Below are 19,306 nucleotides of genomic sequence, written 5' to 3'. Positions count from 1 at the left end.
TCAATGGGTACCGTCAACCAGGCCAACTTGGGGCAGTTTTGAAATTCTATTATAAATAACATTAAGTTTAATTATTCTAGAGGTATTTTCAACATAACATTTTTTTGTAGTTAAGGTTTGATTTATTAATTTCTGTTGCATTTAAACCATACAAATTATTCTTTTTATGTGTTTTTTTTTATTTTTCTTCTTGGCCCCATGTTGTACCGAATATTGACAACATGGGGCATTCGTGTTTTTCTTATGAAAAATCTATTTTATAATTTACTTGAACCAACTTGGGGCACTATTTTAAATTTAAAAAAAAATACTAGATAATTTTCTGAATTTAAAAAATATATTTTGTACCTGGTGAGTGTGTATTAACATTACAAAAAAAATATAAAAACATTCTTGTTATTATTTTCACCTATTTTTCTTTGACATTCACACATCCGTACAAAGTTAAAAAAATAACCATAGGTACTATTCAGACTAAATTGTATTAAGGTTAGTCTTGTTTAAATGGAATTAACTTGTTTAAATTTATCCTAATTATAAATTTGACCATGGAAGAATAATAGTGGCCCAAGATGGACTAAATAAGTAAAACGCAATTTACTGATATGTATGCAGGATTATAATAATTTATATGTAGATTAGAAAATTTAACACACATCTGAACATATTTTTTATTATCAATTTTTATGTAAAACGTCTCATTCAATAAATATTAGTGTAAGTTTTCGGACCTTTTCAAAACAATAGATATTAGTAAAAACAAGAATTAATAAAAATTAATACTTACGTTGAAAATTTGATGCTACAACACTTGCAAAATGGTTTTAAATATTTCTAAGATAACAACAGAATACTTGTCTCACATTAATTAATTGAGAAGAGACCGTAATGGAGGTAAAACTAAAAGATAATATTTTTGCCCCAAGTTGGCCCGGTTGACTGTACATTTTGACGAAGTTCATATCACGAAAAATGTACATAATTTTAAGTTAGAAATAACTTATAAAAAATTGTTTTTATATCTAAGATTTCAAAATTTAATAAAAGATCCTTAATAAGTTTTTTCACATACGACAAAAAAATTTTCCGGAAAATCACATTAATTTAAAATATGTGCGACTAGATATTCATCTTTAAATTAAATATTTCTATTGAATCGATTTTTAATATTTTGTCATAACTCAAATCCACTAATCATAGTTAGTTGAAATTTTAACCAAATGCTTATATTAGCATACGTAAAGTTTTGAAATTATTTTGTCACCTTTTGATATTATAAAAGTTTAAACATAATATTAAAGATGAATTCCATTAACTAATAAATGAACTAAATTAGGTTAAAGTTATTTTTACATATAACTCACAGTAGATTATTTGTCCATCTTAGTGCTTGTATAGACTAGACAGCTGAAATTATTGTTTTAATTTTTAGTTCAAAAAATTTTGAGAGATAAAACTTTAGCAGACGAGAGTAGATAACACCAAATATAAAAGTTACTTTTGTAATCTCACCAAGTTACAACTTGGTATGCGTATAAACTTGCTAATAAAAAACTAAAAATTAGTTCAATAATGAATAGTTTATTGCATCCGTATTTTTAGAAAAGTATTTTGCATCAGATTATAAAACTTAGTAATATATAGGTTGCTAATAAGAATAAAATTAAAAATCAAATTTTTTTTTTTCAAAAATGAATGGTTATATCTTATATGATTACTTTTAAGTACAAACAAAATATTTTTTGACAAATGTGGAGACAATATTTTATTACTAATTTGTAATTAAAAGAATCATTTACATGTATGATTTGGTAAACACAGATACACAGTATAGGCAAGTAAAAATAATGATAGTAGCAGCGAAAATAAAATATTTTACATTTTTAAAAATAATACTTAAAAAATTAAATTAAATGTATGGAATTTCTCAAAATGTCAAATAAAATTGATTCTAAAAAGAATTTTTTTTTTAGATGACATAATTTATTTAAAAATTATAAAAGCAATAATGTACTTGCAATAAACAATGAAGGCACATTATATTCAGTAGATTAGTATAAAATATATAAATTTGTATAAAAATAACTAGTTGAAAGTATAAAATTAGGTGATTAGATAACATAAAAATAAATTTAATGATTGCAATACATAAAAATAATTGAATGAAAATTAAAAACCAGTTAATTTTATATCAATTAGTTATACTTTATTTATGAGATATATTTTTCCTCGTCAATGATCAATGCTGAACATATTGCCTGAACTCATATCATGTGGAATTATTCCCAAGTCAAATTCTTGAGTTTCATCCTTGATTATAAATTAAAAACATGAATTTTTAGTTAACAGATGAAATAATCTGCTTGGAAAATTAATAATAAACAAACCTCTCCTTGAAAATATTTTTCTACTATATTGAATGACATCTCATAAATTTTTTGAGAAGAATGATTCTGCAATGCTTCTAAGTGATCTAATCCACTTGCTTCTTCAATTAACATACAAAGCTTGCCTCTGGTGCATTCAGATTTCTTACATACAAAAACACTGCTGTTAGAATATGTGACAAAATATAATAAAAACTGTATCTTACTTCTAATAGTTGATTAAGACCTTCAAGTATAATTTCTACCATTCTATCATCTGGAGATATTAATAAAGCACAATAAGGTTCCAATATTCCAACATCAATCAGATGAGATTTCTGAGCATCTGAACCGCCACTAAATAGATTGTTTATGGCCCAAGCCGCTTCTTTTTGAACTTTGACATCTCCCTAATATATTTATTTTACAATTTATAATGTTTCCAAAAAGCAGTTATTAACGGGATAAAAACAAAACTAGGTATTTTGTCTGTACTCTTTCAAGAAGAAATTGTTAATTTGCAGGGAAAGGGTGTCAAACAATCATATTGAATTAGAGACTGGGTATAACAAGCAAAAAATATAATGAATAGAGACAAAGGGTAGATTTGAAACATTTGGTGCAACAGTTTATAGAACCCAAGCACTTCTAACGCTTTATTATTAATAGTTAAGTTAATGTGTTGTTCAAAAGAAAGGAGGAATAGAATACCTCAAGGTTTTTAACGATGGAAGCGGTCATAATGAAATTAACATGAGAGGTAGATTCTACACACTTAAGGCGGTTAGGTTAGGTCATTAGTTGCATAAAGAACAGTCTGTAAATTTATTACCGGCTCTGTAAGGTTTTTAATGATTGTGTAAACTATTCTCGGGTTGCATAAAGAAATATAAAATTATTAATAACCGTGGTTACCAAATAAATTAAACCATATTAAACCAAAAAATTGTGCATAACCGCGTAGGTATATCAACTTAAAAATAATTTTTATTCTTTAATAATCGCAAAAACTAAAAAATATATAATATAAATTGAATATTGATAATCTTTGATAATAAAACTTGTTTATCTTATCATAATAATAATATTATATTATTTTAACCGATCTCTAACTAGTTACAGAGCCCAAATCGGGTATGCAGTTTAGAGGTCCGGTACCCGATAATTTACAGAGCGTTCAAGCAACACCTAATTTTATTTACAGATCCGTTAACATACTTACAGGACATTTATGCAACCCGCCCTTAGAAACACAAAAAACCGAAATACTGCAAGTTATGTATGACTGGACGGGTGGAATTCATGTTGTTCAGGGATAAGTAATAAAATTATATGATTATTTTTCAAAAACCTATTAAATCAAAATTCATAATTTTGTACTTACACGTTGTAGAGCTCTAATCAAAACTGGCAATAAATTATGATCAATGGCTGCTTGAATTTGTTCTACACTACCAGCCATCACATTTGATAACAACCAAGCTGCATCTTTCACAACAGGAATACGCCTGTGATTTAATAGATTATGAAGGTATTTAAGTACACCATGATCCAATGCATGTTTTGTCTACACAAATATCATAGATGATTAAATTATGAAAATAAAATGTGACATTTAATAGAACATAAATAACCTACTTGCATATCATTACCAGACACAATATTGCCAACTACTCTTAGTGCCGGAATAAGAATAGTAGTATCATCAACTTCTAAATATTTTAAAATTGCCCTCAATGTACCTGCTTCAATAATTACTTGAATTTTTTCATTGCTCCCGTCAGTCAAGTACGATAAAGCCCAACAAGCATTAGCTAACACATAAAAAAAAATATTAATATAACATTTAATAAATACTATTTAGTAGTATTTCAGAATTTCTTACAGACAACTTGAGAATCATTGTGACTCAACATTCTAACCAACAATGGAACAGATGGAAGTAAATAATTAAAATTTGGAGGAGGAGTTTTGCTGCGACAAAGATTTGATAGTGTCCATACTATGTTCTGTTGTGCAGTTACTTGTTCTGTTGTTTCTAATAATCTGTTTAAAATTGGTACAATACCGTTGGATAATACAATATCCCTAAGTTGAGGTCCATCACCCGCAATATTTCCTAATGCCCAAACGGCTTGTTCCATCACACGTATATCCGGTGATTTGAGCAAATTAATAAGTAAAGGAACTGCACCTTCATTAACTATACAAATGGTGTTTGCTGATGATCCTGATGCTACATTAGTCAATATCCAAGAACATTCATATTGGAAATCAGTGCTGTAAAAAATTCATATTGTTAAAAACATAAAAGATTTAAAATTAGTCAACAACCATCATACTCATTGTTATATTTTGGAGTTAGAAATTCCATCAACATTGGTAAAATACCAGCATTAATAAAGTCATCAATGGGAGCACATTTCCTCGAACTTAACATCTTACGAGCATATTTTAAGCAATTCAATTTCTTTACTGCTGATGTATGACTTTTTAAACCTTGATACATTATCAAACAAATAAAAATTATTAGTATTAAAAATATTTATTAAATAATACAATTTAAAAAAAAAGAAATTTTAATTTACCTTCTTTGATATCATCAATTGTCAATTCAACTTCAGGTTTTATTTCCAATTCATCATCATGGGCTTCTACTATATTTCTATGCTTATTCAACTGCTCATCACGTGATTTTTTTCGTAACTCAATAGTAACATCATTACGTTTACGACGTAAATCCTAATAAACCCCATAAGTAATAATTAATGAAATGATGGGACCTCTTTAATAAAGTTCAACTCATAAGAAACAAAAAATAATATTTCATCAATATTAGTTATTTTAAAATTGAATGAAACATAAAACAAACAAAATATAATTAATAGAAATTTCTAAAATACTGATGAATGTATAAACAAATCATTATGAATTGATCACATTTAAAAATGGACATAAAAAAAAACTGTGTAAATATTGTTCATTAGTTTGTTGGCTCAACTTAGTTAAGTTATACTAAATAATCAATAGCAATATTATAATGTAATGACTAATAATAATATATAAAATTTTTACCTCATAATACTTATTTCTATCCTGGTAAATATCAAAACTACGACTATTAAGAACTGTTTTTTTCACAGGCATTTTTATAATTTCGATGATTCCAGGTTAGTGCCTATAAAAATATACTTTCAATTCATTTATGTAATAAATAAACAAAGCAATACATTAATACGGAGTATTATTATAAATAAGAAATACAATAATAAAATTAATTGACTAATATTATGATTTCTAGAAAATTGTGATCTGTAAAGTAATAACACAATGATAATACCTAATGGCTAATATGTTTACAGTATATTAAAATTAAAACTTTAAATCTAAGACTAAAATGTTGCTAAATTCTATATGGATAACTAAATACAATAAGCTAGCATTTGGAAAATGTGTTTTCTATGGAGAAATGTTTGGAATTATATTAGTTATTTGTGTTAAACTAAATTCTAATTTTAGTAGGCTTTTGTGTATTTTAGAGGCTTTCTATGTTCCAAATTCTAGTCACATTTTTATGTCCATATGCCTAATTACGATTTTGTGTTGGGTTGATTGCAATTCATAAAAATGTTAAATTCCCCCATCATTTTATTTGTTTATTTGGTGTAGATAAATTATTCAAATTAATACATCTTCCCAAAGGTTATATTATTTTACAAACTAAAATTCTATCCTTATTTCTGACTAATCGAATAATTTAAAAAAATATTCTTAAGCTGTGGACGTAATGATAAAATATACAATAAAAATATTCAAAATTGTGTTTTAATATACAAATATTACCTAAGTCACAAACAAAATGAAAATCCATCAGAGTTTATGCAACTATACAGGTTACAGGTATATGGGTTTTATTTACCCATCTCCCGAGATAAAAAATATATCATAAATATGTTGTTTTTATTAGACTCACATAGTCGAGTGCTATTTGTACTTTAGTTTTGGTAATTTTTATTTCTTACATTAGTGAAAAAAATAAAGATTCCTATTTCACAGTTTATTTTACTGAAAATTTTGAATTTTCAACATTTTATTTTCATTAATCTCACAATGTTTAAAACATTTTTTAGTTTATATGTATATAAAACAATTAAATCCTGGTTTTATCCAGGTTTTAAGTCTCCCTCAACGGCTAATGGGTATATCCTCACGAGGCACATTGTATATTACATTCCTATATTGTACCTTCTTAAAATTAATTAACAAACAAAAATTTTAAACATTTAGTATTTTGTCAATTTTAAATTAAAATAAAAATCCATAAATTAGGTAACTACTTTACTGTAGTAAATATTAAACTTGGGGCAAATAGGCCAATCAAGAAATTTGGAAGAAATTGTTAAAATACGCAAAAAAATATTAATATAATTAGATCATATGAAAACTATGTAAGTTAATATTGTAAATTAAAAAATTTTTTTTATTTTTTTTTATTTTACAATTTGAAATACACAATCTATACAACATAGCACAATAAGTATATATGATATTATAATAGTAACATGAATTATGAATATCTTGAATAAGAAATCACCCATTGGTGACACTTCGCTGGGAATTAACGCTGTCTAGAGTCTAGAACTTCGTTTTAAAAAATATTAATACAAAAATAGGCACTATAAGTGTATTGGTATAAAAACAACATTATATAAAAATTTTTATTTAATATCATTGTCTAGAATTCTAGATGATATTAAAATAAAATTAATAATTAATAATTGTGATTTGTAGATAAAAATGAGTTGTTATAAACAATAAAGGCAATATAAATAATTTATGACAAGAGATAAAATTTAATGAATTTCTAGGTTTAGAAAATGTAATTATACCTATTTTTTACCTACTATACGAAATATTGATATCAAAGTTAATATATTTATTATAATGATTACCTATCAGGTATTTAACAATATTTTCTGTAAATAATATTGAAAAATGTATTATATTTAAACTATAAGTTCAAGTTCAAAACAGATTAACCTTATCTCACCAACTCAAGACTATTATGGCCATTAAATATTTGATTAATAATTATTGGACCAAACAAATTTCGAAATTGTAAATTAACACCGTATTGTTCCTATGCGTTAGGAAGCAAAATAATGACAATTTTTACACAAGACTATACATTTTTAATTTCATATTTGAAAGTAGAATATTATTCGCCATTCGGAGTATTTCAAATTTCAATCCATAAAGATTAAGTATCGAACAAGATGATGTTCAGTTTAACTACTCAGACTACTCTTATAAGCATTTATAGTTTAGATAAGCAAAGTAGAAGACAAAATATTGTGGGATATCCCTGTACAATATGTAGGTATTATTCGACTCCTCTCATTACAAATTTACAATTTTAAATGTTAAAAATTGTAAATGTACAAAATTGGACCTTTATAATTTGAAATACTCCAAATACCTATGTGATATGTGAAATGTATAACTATGATATCTTTCAAAAAACGAAAATAAACTACAACTAAGAGGACAGAACATTATAAAATTAAAAATGTCAATTCACAAGAAATGAATCTAAGACTTATGTCATAATTTTATTTTTGGGATTATTTAATATTGAATATTATAGGAATATTTAAAAAAAGTGTTGTACCTAGGAAATACTTAACAAATTTGTTATACAAATATATTTAAAATTTATAAATATATTATTTTTCAAATTTATTTGAAATGTTATGCAAAACCGCTTAATGTAACTTTAACTACACACAGCAGGAAATACACTTCCACTCACCAATTAATACCAACTATGTACATCGTTCCTGTACTTACATTATTTATTTATTTATAAGCAGTAAGTATCTAGGTAGAATATAAAAAAATGCCTTAGAGAGGTAATACACAAAATGTAGTGAAAATTGTAACAAACTAACAAATACTTACGTGATAATTCGTTTCCTGATATTCTAATGGTATTATATAGGAATAAGTTTTAAGAACGGACCACGATTACTATAAATAGTACAATACTGAAAAACTACAAAAAACAAATAGGTAATACTCGAAGTGACCTAAAACGACGAATAAATTAATAAACAAATGTATTTTAAATAATAATTAAATTTAATTATTTTAAATAATATGTTGTTAAACAGATAATAGACTATAGAAATCGAATTAAATTAACTGTACAAAATATAGAGTCCTGTTTGTCGATTAATAAATTTAAAAGATCACTGCGAATAATTGAAAAGACAGAATTAAAGCATTGAATTGAAGCACATGCGGTCACCACTTCGCCAGTCAAAGTCGACACAGCCACTACCGAAGATAATAATATATATTATATAATGATATACAGTATATAATAATATATGATTATTATTATTTTATTAACGATCGAAAATTCCAGATAATTTTAGTTATCGGTTACTACTGCTATAGAACACGAAAAATAAAAGAGAATGAAATAGACTGCTCCATGGCCTAATATTTACACATCGACTGCATAGTACGTATAATAGGTAGATATATTTTATAATAGCCTATGTCGGTGGATAAACCAATCTATGCTATTTATTGACTTATTGTAGAATTCTTGATATGATAATATTTTCATAACAATAATGTCGTTTAAAATTGTAAATGTTTAATCGTATCCTGTAGGTTGCACTTTGCAGGTATTGGGTTATACATACTATATATAATATGTACTTCACTACTACAACACTGACTTACTACTTTACTAGCTGCTCAATGCTAATTGCTAATTCTCCTGTGTAGGTACACAACGGGAGTCCAATTTTACTGTCTTTACTTATTTTTGTTATTTATTCTTTGTCTTTACTCATTAGTTCATGTATTTCGACTCTCTTTGAGCTTTTTAAAGGCATTTGAAATTTTAGATTTTTTCCATATTAATGAAAATTGTTGATTGATCGATTTTTTTTTAAATTTTAAGTTTAACTGACAATAACATAATATAATATGGTTTAAAATTTAAATTTTGACGTAATTGCAGGATATTTATGCGTGAAAAACTATTTTTCATCCAACTATTTTAGTTTTAGATTCTGAACGAAGTGATGAATGCATTGATATTACAATGATGTGTGTTTTTTTTTTTGTGTCTGTGTACAGCATAACTATAGTCGAAATAATGCTTCAATTTCAAACTTTGGAGGTGGTTTCCGATGTAAAAGTGAATATCCTTGATGCATTATAGATGAGGTCAAAAGTAAACATTTTCCAATAGTTTTCAAAAAAATCGATTTTTTCATATGGTTGTAATTCAAAAACTAATCACTGTAAATACTTGAAATTTTCACCAAATGTTAATGTTAGTGATATCTATATAAAGTTTAATTTTCAAAAAATTTTGACTTTTTGAGTTATTTATAGACCACTAAAGTACCGGTAAAAAAAAGTTGGACGACCAAAAAACTTGAAAATTTAATGCAAGGTTCCTTATGAGTTGTTCTTATTGTAGCTAAAAAAAATAAAAAATCGTAAGTCACAACTTTTTTTTATAAGCGTTTATGTTTCAAATTTTTACGAAATCTGTCGAAAACGCAAAAATTTGCAAGTAATTTTGAAGTTGAAAAATCATAAAATTTTTTGCGTTTATAACTAAGGATTAAAAATACAACACTAAGTTTTCCTTCAAGTAGCTATAGAGAAAACTCGAAGCATCATTATAGGAAAAATTTTAAGTGCGTTTGAATTTTAAATTTTTACGAAATAGCGTAACGATAACGATTTATCCTGAAACGATTTTAAATATTTGTTATTATTCAAAAAGTATATGTAGTAGATACTTGAAAATTTTACCAGTTATTAAGATTGGCGTTTTCTTTACATGATTTAATTTTAAAAATATTTTGACTTTTTTGAGATATTTAAAGACAACTAAAATTTTCAATTTTACTGAAAATTTTTTTTTGGTGTTGATAAATTTTTTTTGGCCCTATCAAAATACTTGAAATTGTATACAAAGTTTCTCATAAGTTATTCTTATAGTGATTAAAGAATTATAAGAATACATAGGCACAATTTTTTTTTATTAGCATTTGAAGTTCAAATATTGACAAAAATTCGTCAAAACCATGAATATTATTTTTTTTTGTGTCTCTCATCTCGTTTTGGGGCAGTAAAAGTGTTTCGATTTTCGACTTCAGTACCTTATTCGATCAGAAAGTGAATCTAGTTGGTACTTTGGTGGTAAGTAAAAAATTCTTATATATTCGGTTAAGTAAGCGGGACAAACAAACTAAAAATTAAGGGAAAAACGAGAAATTTTACACACAATCAGTTTTCGACAAAATCTTGATCAATCAATCAATCAATCAATCAATCAATAAATATATATATATATATATCAATCAATTAATGATGTAACTTTAAAACAAATGACCATTGATACATGAAATTTTCACCGAATGTTTTATAAGTATATTCTATCTGCCATGAAATTTTCAAAATTTTTTGATTTATGTTGTACTATTCATAGGTATATGCAATTTTCGATCATTATTAGTTTTTTTTAAAATTACTAAAAATTTTTTTAGTAGAAAACTAGAAAATCTTGAAAATTTAATACAAGACTCTAACATATTGTTAGACTGTAACATATTGTTACAATAGCAGTTGAAAAATAAAAGAAATTCATAGTCACAATTTTTATTTATAAGCATTCAAATTTTGAACATTCAAATTTTACGCTAGAAATTCATAAAAAAATTTCTTTTTAAATCTAAGATTTGAAAATTTAATATAAGATTCCTTACAAATTTGTCAATCTTTATTACAAAAAAAATGTCGACCGGAAATTTAAATTAAATTTTTATTAGCGTTTGAATTTCAAATATTGACAAAAATTCGTCAAAACCATGAATATTTGCAAATTATTTTGAAGTTCAAAATTCATAATATTGTTTGTATTTATAAGGTTATAAAATTTAACACTAAGTTTTCCATAAGTTTTGCTTCATATAGCTATAGAGAAAATTTGAAGCGTTATTATAGGAAAAATGTTTTGAGCATTTGAGTTTTAAATTTTGTTGAAATCGCGTAATGATGATAACGATTTATCCTCAAACCAGGTATATATATATACTGTTCTATGTATATATCTATGATAATATTAGATATTATGTATTATAATAACTACATGCAATGTTTTTGGAAAAATTGATTAACCATGTCTTATGCAAAATGCGTCTTAATTGAAAAATAAAATATTTGTTTCAAAATAGAATATATGACAATATTTAAATATAATATATCCTAGACTGACAAATCATCTCCGTTCAGAATCGTTTTTCATATACAATGATACCTATCATTGCATTCAAATCTAACCTACCCAGAGGTCCAACCCACCACCTAATGTACAGCAGAGCGATACCCACTTTCCAGCTTTTTTTTTCTTGCAATTCAGAAAGTATTATTTTTGGGGATTGAGGAAACTAATGTTTATTATTATATTTTATAATTTTAAAAACTACATCATTAATTTTTAGTTATCGACTATTTATTTCTCGAAGATAAATTCACTATTCACATTTTACACAGTTTTATGCTAGATTGGTATATACTACGTACTTACTACCTAATATCTATTGAGTGTTTAAGTATTTGACTCAAAAGTGAAACGTTAATATCGATAATCGATATTCATAGTAGATTATTAAGTTTATTATGATGACGTTAAATATTTAAAAAATGTTAATCGTTTTAAAAGTTAAAACGTTCGCACTACCTATATGTAGCTTAAGAATTTCAAACCGTTTTAACCACATCATATAAACATTATAAAGGTATAGTAATATATTTTATACTGTGTTATAGTATGCAGTGGCGTAAGAAGGATTTTTGAATGGTGGGGGTGGGGCTTGAAAATTAATTACAATTTTATTTTTATTTTATCCAGTTTAATAATTACAGACGTTTAGGTGAGGTAGGTATTTGAAAATATTTGTGCAAATGCTTAATTCAACTTATTTCAACATCAAAACTTTTCCAAAAAAAAAAAAAAAGCTCTGATCATAAATATCCATGGAGATATTTGGAAGCGAGTTGGATCTAGATCTTTCTTTTGGGAGATCAAATTTGAAATTTTTCTCAGTACTTTTTAAAATAATTGAAAAACAAAAATAGATAGTTAGGTAAATGAAAATGTATTAAAATTGTTTAGTAACCTTGGTCATACCTTTTGGCTTGGATTATATTTGATTAATTAATTTTAGTTAAAAAAATTTTTGTTTGGTCAAAAACTAAAAAACATGTGTAATTATGTTCTCATTTCTTCTTCATTTATATTAATTAAAGATTTTTTAAAATATTAACAATACATAGACACAATGTTTTTTTGTAGCTTTTAAGCATCTAAAGTACAAACCTTGACAAAACCACCATAAATTTGCAGTCAAATACAATTTATTGTTTAAACAAATTCATCCAACCTATTAACTAGGTATATATTATTAGTTATTGGCTAGTCTGCCATTTCTGTATGACATATATGAATTTATATCCTTGTTTATTAATTGGTTATAGTCAATTGAAACTTGATGAATAATAAATTAATAAATAGGTATTAAAAAAAAAGTAATAATATGGTCAATGGTGGGAGAAAGGTTTCAGCCCATTAGTTACGATATGTAATGGACATCGCTGGCCCACAATCTACAGAAAAATATTATCATTCATTATTAAAAAATTTCGCTGTGCTATACAATAGGTTACTGTAATGGATGGTATTAAATTTGAATAAAATGATATATTGAGAATAATTCTGACTCAGATTAAATATAGGTATATACTCAGAGGGTTTTAGGTTTGTCAGTCTACTAAGATGTTTAATACTATATTAATCATATTGCTATTATTTAAAAAAAAAACGAAGGTACCTAAAAAAAAATTCCAAATTTATCAGATCAGATGATTATGTACTCGACTCCCTTAGACATTCATAGTACCTATATACAATTAAGATATAAAGTATACTCTAGAAATTGCAGCTACCGCCTACCCATAAATAATATTTTTAAATTATAAAAATATAACTAAAATTGTTTTTCTTGGTTATTATTAATATATAATTTCATTCAAAATTGGACCGTGTATGGTTTTTAGATATTTTTGTTGCAGAATTAATTATTTATGTGAAACCTTATTTTTTAATTTTATCTCCCGAATGCATTAACTAGATTCACTTTCCTACCGGAAAAAAGCTACTGAAGTTGAAAATTGAAGCATTATTTCGACAGCATAACATACAAAAAATAAATAAAAAACACATAGTTTTGCTCAAAATTTAAAATATATAATATATTTATTTCTTTAACCATGTGAGACATAGCATTTTGAATAATATTTTTATTCAATTGCCTGTAGTCTATTGAAGCATAAATGCAGTTGGTAGATCATAGGTAACATATCAAAATTGGTGGGGTATCAATTATTACTTCTCGCTATAAGATAATGTTACCTATGCTGAACCTACACCTACAAGTAGGTACCTAACCGTCTTTGAACTGAATGAACTAATAAAATTGTATAGTTAAAACTTAAAAATTAAATTATTTAATAATAAACATACATACTTCAATATTTATTTATAAGTGCTAACAATATTAAAATTTAAATGGTTCTGTAAATTATATAGGTTCACATTTCTGCACTGCTTTAAAGAGTAAATTAATCCAATGATAAGGTATAAATAAGAATTGTCTAAATAAAAATATAATATACTTATTATATCTTTTGTAATACATACTTATAACGAAAAAAGTTACAATTTTAAAATAGTTATGACTTATAAATTACTTCAAAATTTAAATATACAAAGTCCTAGATCAGTGGTGCGCAATCTATAGGCTACAGTTCACCAAATTAAAAATGTAATTGTCAAAATAATTAATTTATAAAATATAATAATTATAATTAATTATTCTTTATTTCTGCAAATACATAAAATACAATCAGTTAAATCTGTAAAAATGTATAATTTATTTTAATATTATTATAAGTGAATTAAATTAAATTTTCAAGATTTAGGTTTTAACTAAGTTTTTTTCAAACATAATATAATTATTATATACAGCAGAATCATGTAAATACAAGAATTTGAGTAAAATGTATTTATTTCGAAATTAATTGAACACATTAATTATGTTATATAATATATTTAAATTGGAATGATCCATCAGGACCTTATAAAAACCTTAAAAAGAAATACCTAGGTATTATGTTTACAATTGATGTTATTCATAAGATTAACGTCTTTGATTCCATGATCCAGCCGCTGGAGGACCTCCGCGTCCCATGGGTGGTCCTCCTCGACCCATTGGAGGACCTCCACGTCCCCTACCTCGCCCAACTAAAATATAATAATAATAATTATTAACTATTGTTATTAATTCCTCAACAAAAATAAAAATTGATATATACCCGATGACCGTATCATTCCACTCTTCCCACGTCCTGCTGCTCCACCCATAGTCATTTTACTTTTAAACATAGGAGCATTTCGCAGCATGTCCGGTAGTATAATGAAACGCACTTTAGATCCTCTCACATACACATTCTCCATCTGGGCAACACGTCCATCTCTATACGTAACTGTCACATGCGATACCTGTAGGACATTACAATTTTCTAATTCATCATAAATACATTATGAAATGCTTAAAAGTTCAATATTCCAATTTTATAAAATACAATACCTGACAGTTCATGTTGTCTTCAGCTTCAATAAGCTTACCACGATAAACTTCGCCATCAATCGTTTCGCATGTGACGATGTGCCCCTCGGCTTCGTGCAACACTTTAATAGGAACACCGATAGACATGTTTGACGTAAAGAAAAAACTACTTATTAGTTATTAACAAAAAAATTAATATCTGGAAAAGTGGAAAGATGGGACTTAATAAGTTATAAATTTGTTAACTGTTTCAGCGTCCAACTACGTCCCTCTATTTTCGCGTCCTATGCTTTGATTGGTACAAACACTACAAACATTGATAAACCACGGACTAAAACATAATTTATAGACTGGCATGGCATCGAGGGAGAATATCTCGGCGGCCGGCTTATTTTCCATAACATATTCTGTGATAATGGAATTAACCTAAAAAACTATTTCTTATCAAAATATGTAAATACTAAACAGTTTTGCTACAGGATTATGATATCAGCCGTTTACCGCGCGTATATTTAAAACAGTTAAATTACGCGTCACCAGAGCTATACTTAACAACCTAACGTCTTGTTCGTTTGTTGTAGCTGTATAAATATATACTCAGTTGTCCTCGATTAAAGGCATAGACTACTTCTTAGAAAAAAAGTTAGTAGTTTTTGACAATTTCCTACCAAGTACTTGGCTACTAGTTTAAAATATATAATTTTTGAAAGAACTGGGAGCTACGTATTATAATAATATATAAGTGTGTAACATTTATCTTAAATCGTTGTAGGTATATAGTCACTTTAGAATAAAACCTACATAAGCAAATATTCTATATACCTAAACAACTGACTAGTGATAACTAACGATTACTCAGAGTACCTATAATGGCTACAACTTGATTAGAATAAATATTTTAAGATTTGTAATCTATACAAATTTAAAAAAATTTAACGTGTATTGAAACATTTATAGAAGGAAGCATGACTAAATAGACAATAGATTCTATATATATTTAGAAATAATAGTCATGGAATTATAAATGTAAATTTTATTTACCGATTAATCATTACAGTTAACATATAGTAAAAATGTATTCTATTTTATGTTTATTAATTACATAACTAGAAAACATAATCATAAATATAAAAAAAAATAAGATATTTTATTGCTTACAACTAAAATTAACTTAATAACATTACCAAATTAAATTGACATAATATCATAAATAATTGACATAATACAATATAATAATTGACATAGTTTAGTTTAGAGGACATTTGTACGTAAAAAGATTCAGGTTACAATAATTTAGCTATAAAAAAATAGAAATAATTCTCTTTAACAATAACAAAATCAAATTCTATAGGAAGACATTAATTATAAATAACAGTATCATTAACATTGTTTATTTTATTAGTTATTGCTTCTTAATTAAATTTTGCAATATATTAAATTAATTCAGTTTATGTAAATACTATGTTTTCAATAAATGCTTGTATTAAAAAAAACCCATAATAATATTAATAACAACAGTGTATAAACTACACACAAATAATGACTTGACATATAACTGAGGTTGCTTAAATGCTAAATAATTAAGTATAAATTTTAACAAATTGACATACTGAAATATAATCAGATTAACAAAGCGATAGATATCATCATAGTGTCTATTTTCATAATCTATCTACTATGATAACAATTTAGTTTATCATTAAATTGGATATAATAGATATATTAATTTCAAAACAATGAATTATGCTATGATTGTAGACATCGAACTTTTTATGGCATCTCTAGCGTAAGGTATGTAAGACAAAGAGTACCATGTCAATGCCAAAAATTGAAAAATAATGCAAAGAAAAGTTAGTGGAGCGTTTTTCATCTGAAATTATTAAATTACAAGATAACTTCAACCATTAATAAAATAAAAAATTCTGATTAGTAACTTACACCAATTGCAGCAACTAATGTAAGGACAATCATTGCAAGAGCAATAATGGTTGCAACAACTCTAGAGGACGAAAACATTTTTTTAATTTGTTTTACTGGACCCATCAAAAAACAAGTACTGAAAAAAAATTAAATACATATTATACATATTTATACAATTTTAATATTTATTTTATTTTATTATATTTTACCTAAGAAGTGATGTAATATTTCCAAGTGTATAAAATATACCAAATACAGCCATTCTTCTATGTAGAGGTAATACTAATGCTGTGGCACCCAAAAATGAAAAAAAAATTCCAATTACAAAGCAGGCAATAAATCCTTTTAAACGAGTAGACCATTCTAATGACGACATTTGATTAACATTCTACAAACACATTTAATATTCCATTCATGTTAGTTATCTAAACATATATCGCATTTAAGATTAATTTAAGGACTATGTAATTAAAGGTTGTTAAATCAAAATAATAGTCAATAAATATATCTATCATAAATTAATAATTATTAAAAATTCTTAAATACTAATGTTGTAATCATTATTTAATTACCTATAACCAACTATAATATAAAAATTACTAAATTTAAAGTATGAATAGAGATGAAATCTAATAGTATCTGAATTATTCGGGTACATAAATCCAAATCAACAAATTATTGTGGTTTATCAAACATTGTTAATCTCAATAATTTGATAATAATAGATAACTATGATAAGTAACAATAATTTACAATTTCAATTATAACATTTTTGATTCCAAATATTTTCATACCTAATTCAGTTAGATTACAATTAGCCAAAAACCATTTAATGATTTATAAAAATTAACATATTTTTTATTATAAATAACATATAATATAGAAAATATTGGAGTAAGATGAATACTACTAAATTTGTATACATGGTAAATTTTGTAATGTAAGATAGTAAGATACTCATTATTTTGAAAATTATTAAAATTAGGAGTAAAGTAGCATAGGAGTAATAAATCTGAAGAATATTAGTTCACAACACCACTTATCTAAACTTAAGATACTCTAACTAATTAACTATTCATTCAAAACTACATTTTAATCATAAAATTCATTCAAATAATATCCTTATTCCTTATTTGGAATTTGAAATTTAAACGTATGCATTAATTCAAAATAGTAAAATACTAATAAAATAATAATGATAATAATGATGTCTTCAATTTATATAGTAAAAGCATAAAAAATAATAATCATCCTGTATATAAATTATAAATGTGGATAAGATTTTACATAGGCATTAACACAATCCAATAAAAAGTTTTAGAAAAATGCAGGTATTATACAGAATGCTGCAAGGTAAAGCTAAATAATAACTGTGTATTTGTGAAGTGACTATACTAGCTCCTTGTATTATAATTATACAATCATATTATGGACAATATACCCAGTAAAGGTAACCACTTTGTAACTTGATTTTATAAATTTTGTTCTCCTGAAAGTTGACATTCTATAAGTCGATTTTCTAAAACTTGATTCAATACCCATTAACATAGTGACGAACTGACGACAGATGTTTATAACTGGATAATAAGCTAATGTTCTTGTCCAACATTCCTCTTTCAACTAAAATATGGCAAATACTATAATAGCTATTAAAAGTAAATTGTGAAGATATTGTTAAATATATTAACAATGGTAATATTATTTTGACTGAAATTAATAACACAAAATAATGATATTGATCACAATAGGCTTAATATTTACTTACAGGCAATATTCCAGTAGAACTATCATTGTCTCGGTCTTGACCACTCAATGCTTTCCGTAACATGTCCATATTGGTGAAATTTGGTCTATAAATGTAAAACAGAAATGTTTATATGATTCTTTCATAAATATAACTGAAACTCGTTAATAGTTTTCGAAATGAAAGCGCAAATCTTGTATCAATGAAAAACTACACTTTGTAAAATTGATTAAAAGTTACCTATAACAGTTGCAGTAGTAGTTAAAACGTATTAAGTACAATGAATAGTGTTGATGACGTTTTACGTTACCGTGTAGTGACTAGTGGGTACGGTTTTGATTTTAGTTGGGAGTTTTAATATAAAATTTTTATCGCAATTCGCAACTTCGCAAGAAAATTGAAAAACAATTATTACTTTATCATAGGAAAATAATATTGTTAAACGCTGATAAGAGATAAGGGACCCGCCGCACAACCACAATTCCGCGGCAGAACGCACAAGTGCACAACCCGTCGTGTCGGAAAACGGAAATCAATTTATCATCAGTGCC

General features: G+C 25.8%; 3 protein-coding genes across 4 annotated transcripts; all 3 read right to left on the bottom strand.

Annotated features, from left to right (window-relative positions):
• Window positions 1-2,111: 2,111 nt before the first annotated feature.
• Window positions 2,112-5,544, bottom strand: LOC107169024 (importin subunit alpha-1-like). Its single transcript, XM_089228986.1, has 9 exons — window positions 5,442-5,544; window positions 4,955-5,108; window positions 4,709-4,865; window positions 4,252-4,646; window positions 4,005-4,180; window positions 3,751-3,933; window positions 2,594-2,776; window positions 2,388-2,531; window positions 2,112-2,310 (listed from the first exon to the last, which is right to left on the bottom strand). The coding sequence occupies exons 1-9, from the start codon at window positions 5,511-5,513 to the stop codon at window positions 2,233-2,235; spliced, it is 1,542 nt and encodes a 513-aa protein (XP_089085112.1). The 5' UTR covers window positions 5,514-5,544; the 3' UTR covers window positions 2,112-2,232.
• An 8,968-nt stretch (window positions 5,545-14,512) lies between these two features.
• Window positions 14,513-15,392, bottom strand: SmD3 (small ribonucleoprotein particle protein SmD3). Its single transcript, XM_015518616.2, has 3 exons — window positions 15,113-15,392; window positions 14,838-15,024; window positions 14,513-14,766 (listed from the first exon to the last, which is right to left on the bottom strand). The coding sequence occupies exons 1-3, from the start codon at window positions 15,236-15,238 to the stop codon at window positions 14,663-14,665; spliced, it is 417 nt and encodes a 138-aa protein (XP_015374102.1). The 5' UTR covers window positions 15,239-15,392; the 3' UTR covers window positions 14,513-14,662.
• Window positions 15,393-16,109: 717 nt separating this feature from the next.
• On the bottom strand, window positions 16,110-19,281 carry LOC107169032 (vesicle transport protein SFT2A). Of its 2 annotated transcripts, XM_015518631.2 has the most exons (5): window positions 18,996-19,281; window positions 18,777-18,861; window positions 17,221-17,399; window positions 17,030-17,147; window positions 16,110-16,961 (listed from the first exon to the last, which is right to left on the bottom strand). In XM_015518631.2, the coding sequence occupies exons 2-5, from the start codon at window positions 18,843-18,845 to the stop codon at window positions 16,833-16,835; spliced, it is 495 nt and encodes a 164-aa protein (XP_015374117.2). In that variant the 5' UTR covers window positions 18,846-18,861; window positions 18,996-19,281; the 3' UTR covers window positions 16,110-16,832. The 2 variants fall into 2 exon arrangements, with proteins under 2 accessions (XP_015374117.2, XP_089084291.1); XM_089228165.1 differs by lacking the exons at window positions 18,777-18,861; window positions 18,996-19,281 and adding an exon at window positions 18,453-18,592.
• Window positions 19,282-19,306: the final 25 nt, after the last annotated feature.

This window comes from Diuraphis noxia, unplaced genomic scaffold (genome assembly GCF_037042655.1).
Source record: "Diuraphis noxia isolate RWA-SAM2 unplaced genomic scaffold, SU_Dnox_SAM2 contig0005, whole genome shotgun sequence".
NCBI lineage: Eukaryota > Metazoa > Arthropoda > Insecta > Hemiptera > Aphididae > Diuraphis > Diuraphis noxia.
This window is presented reverse-complemented; position numbering and strand designations above follow the sequence as displayed.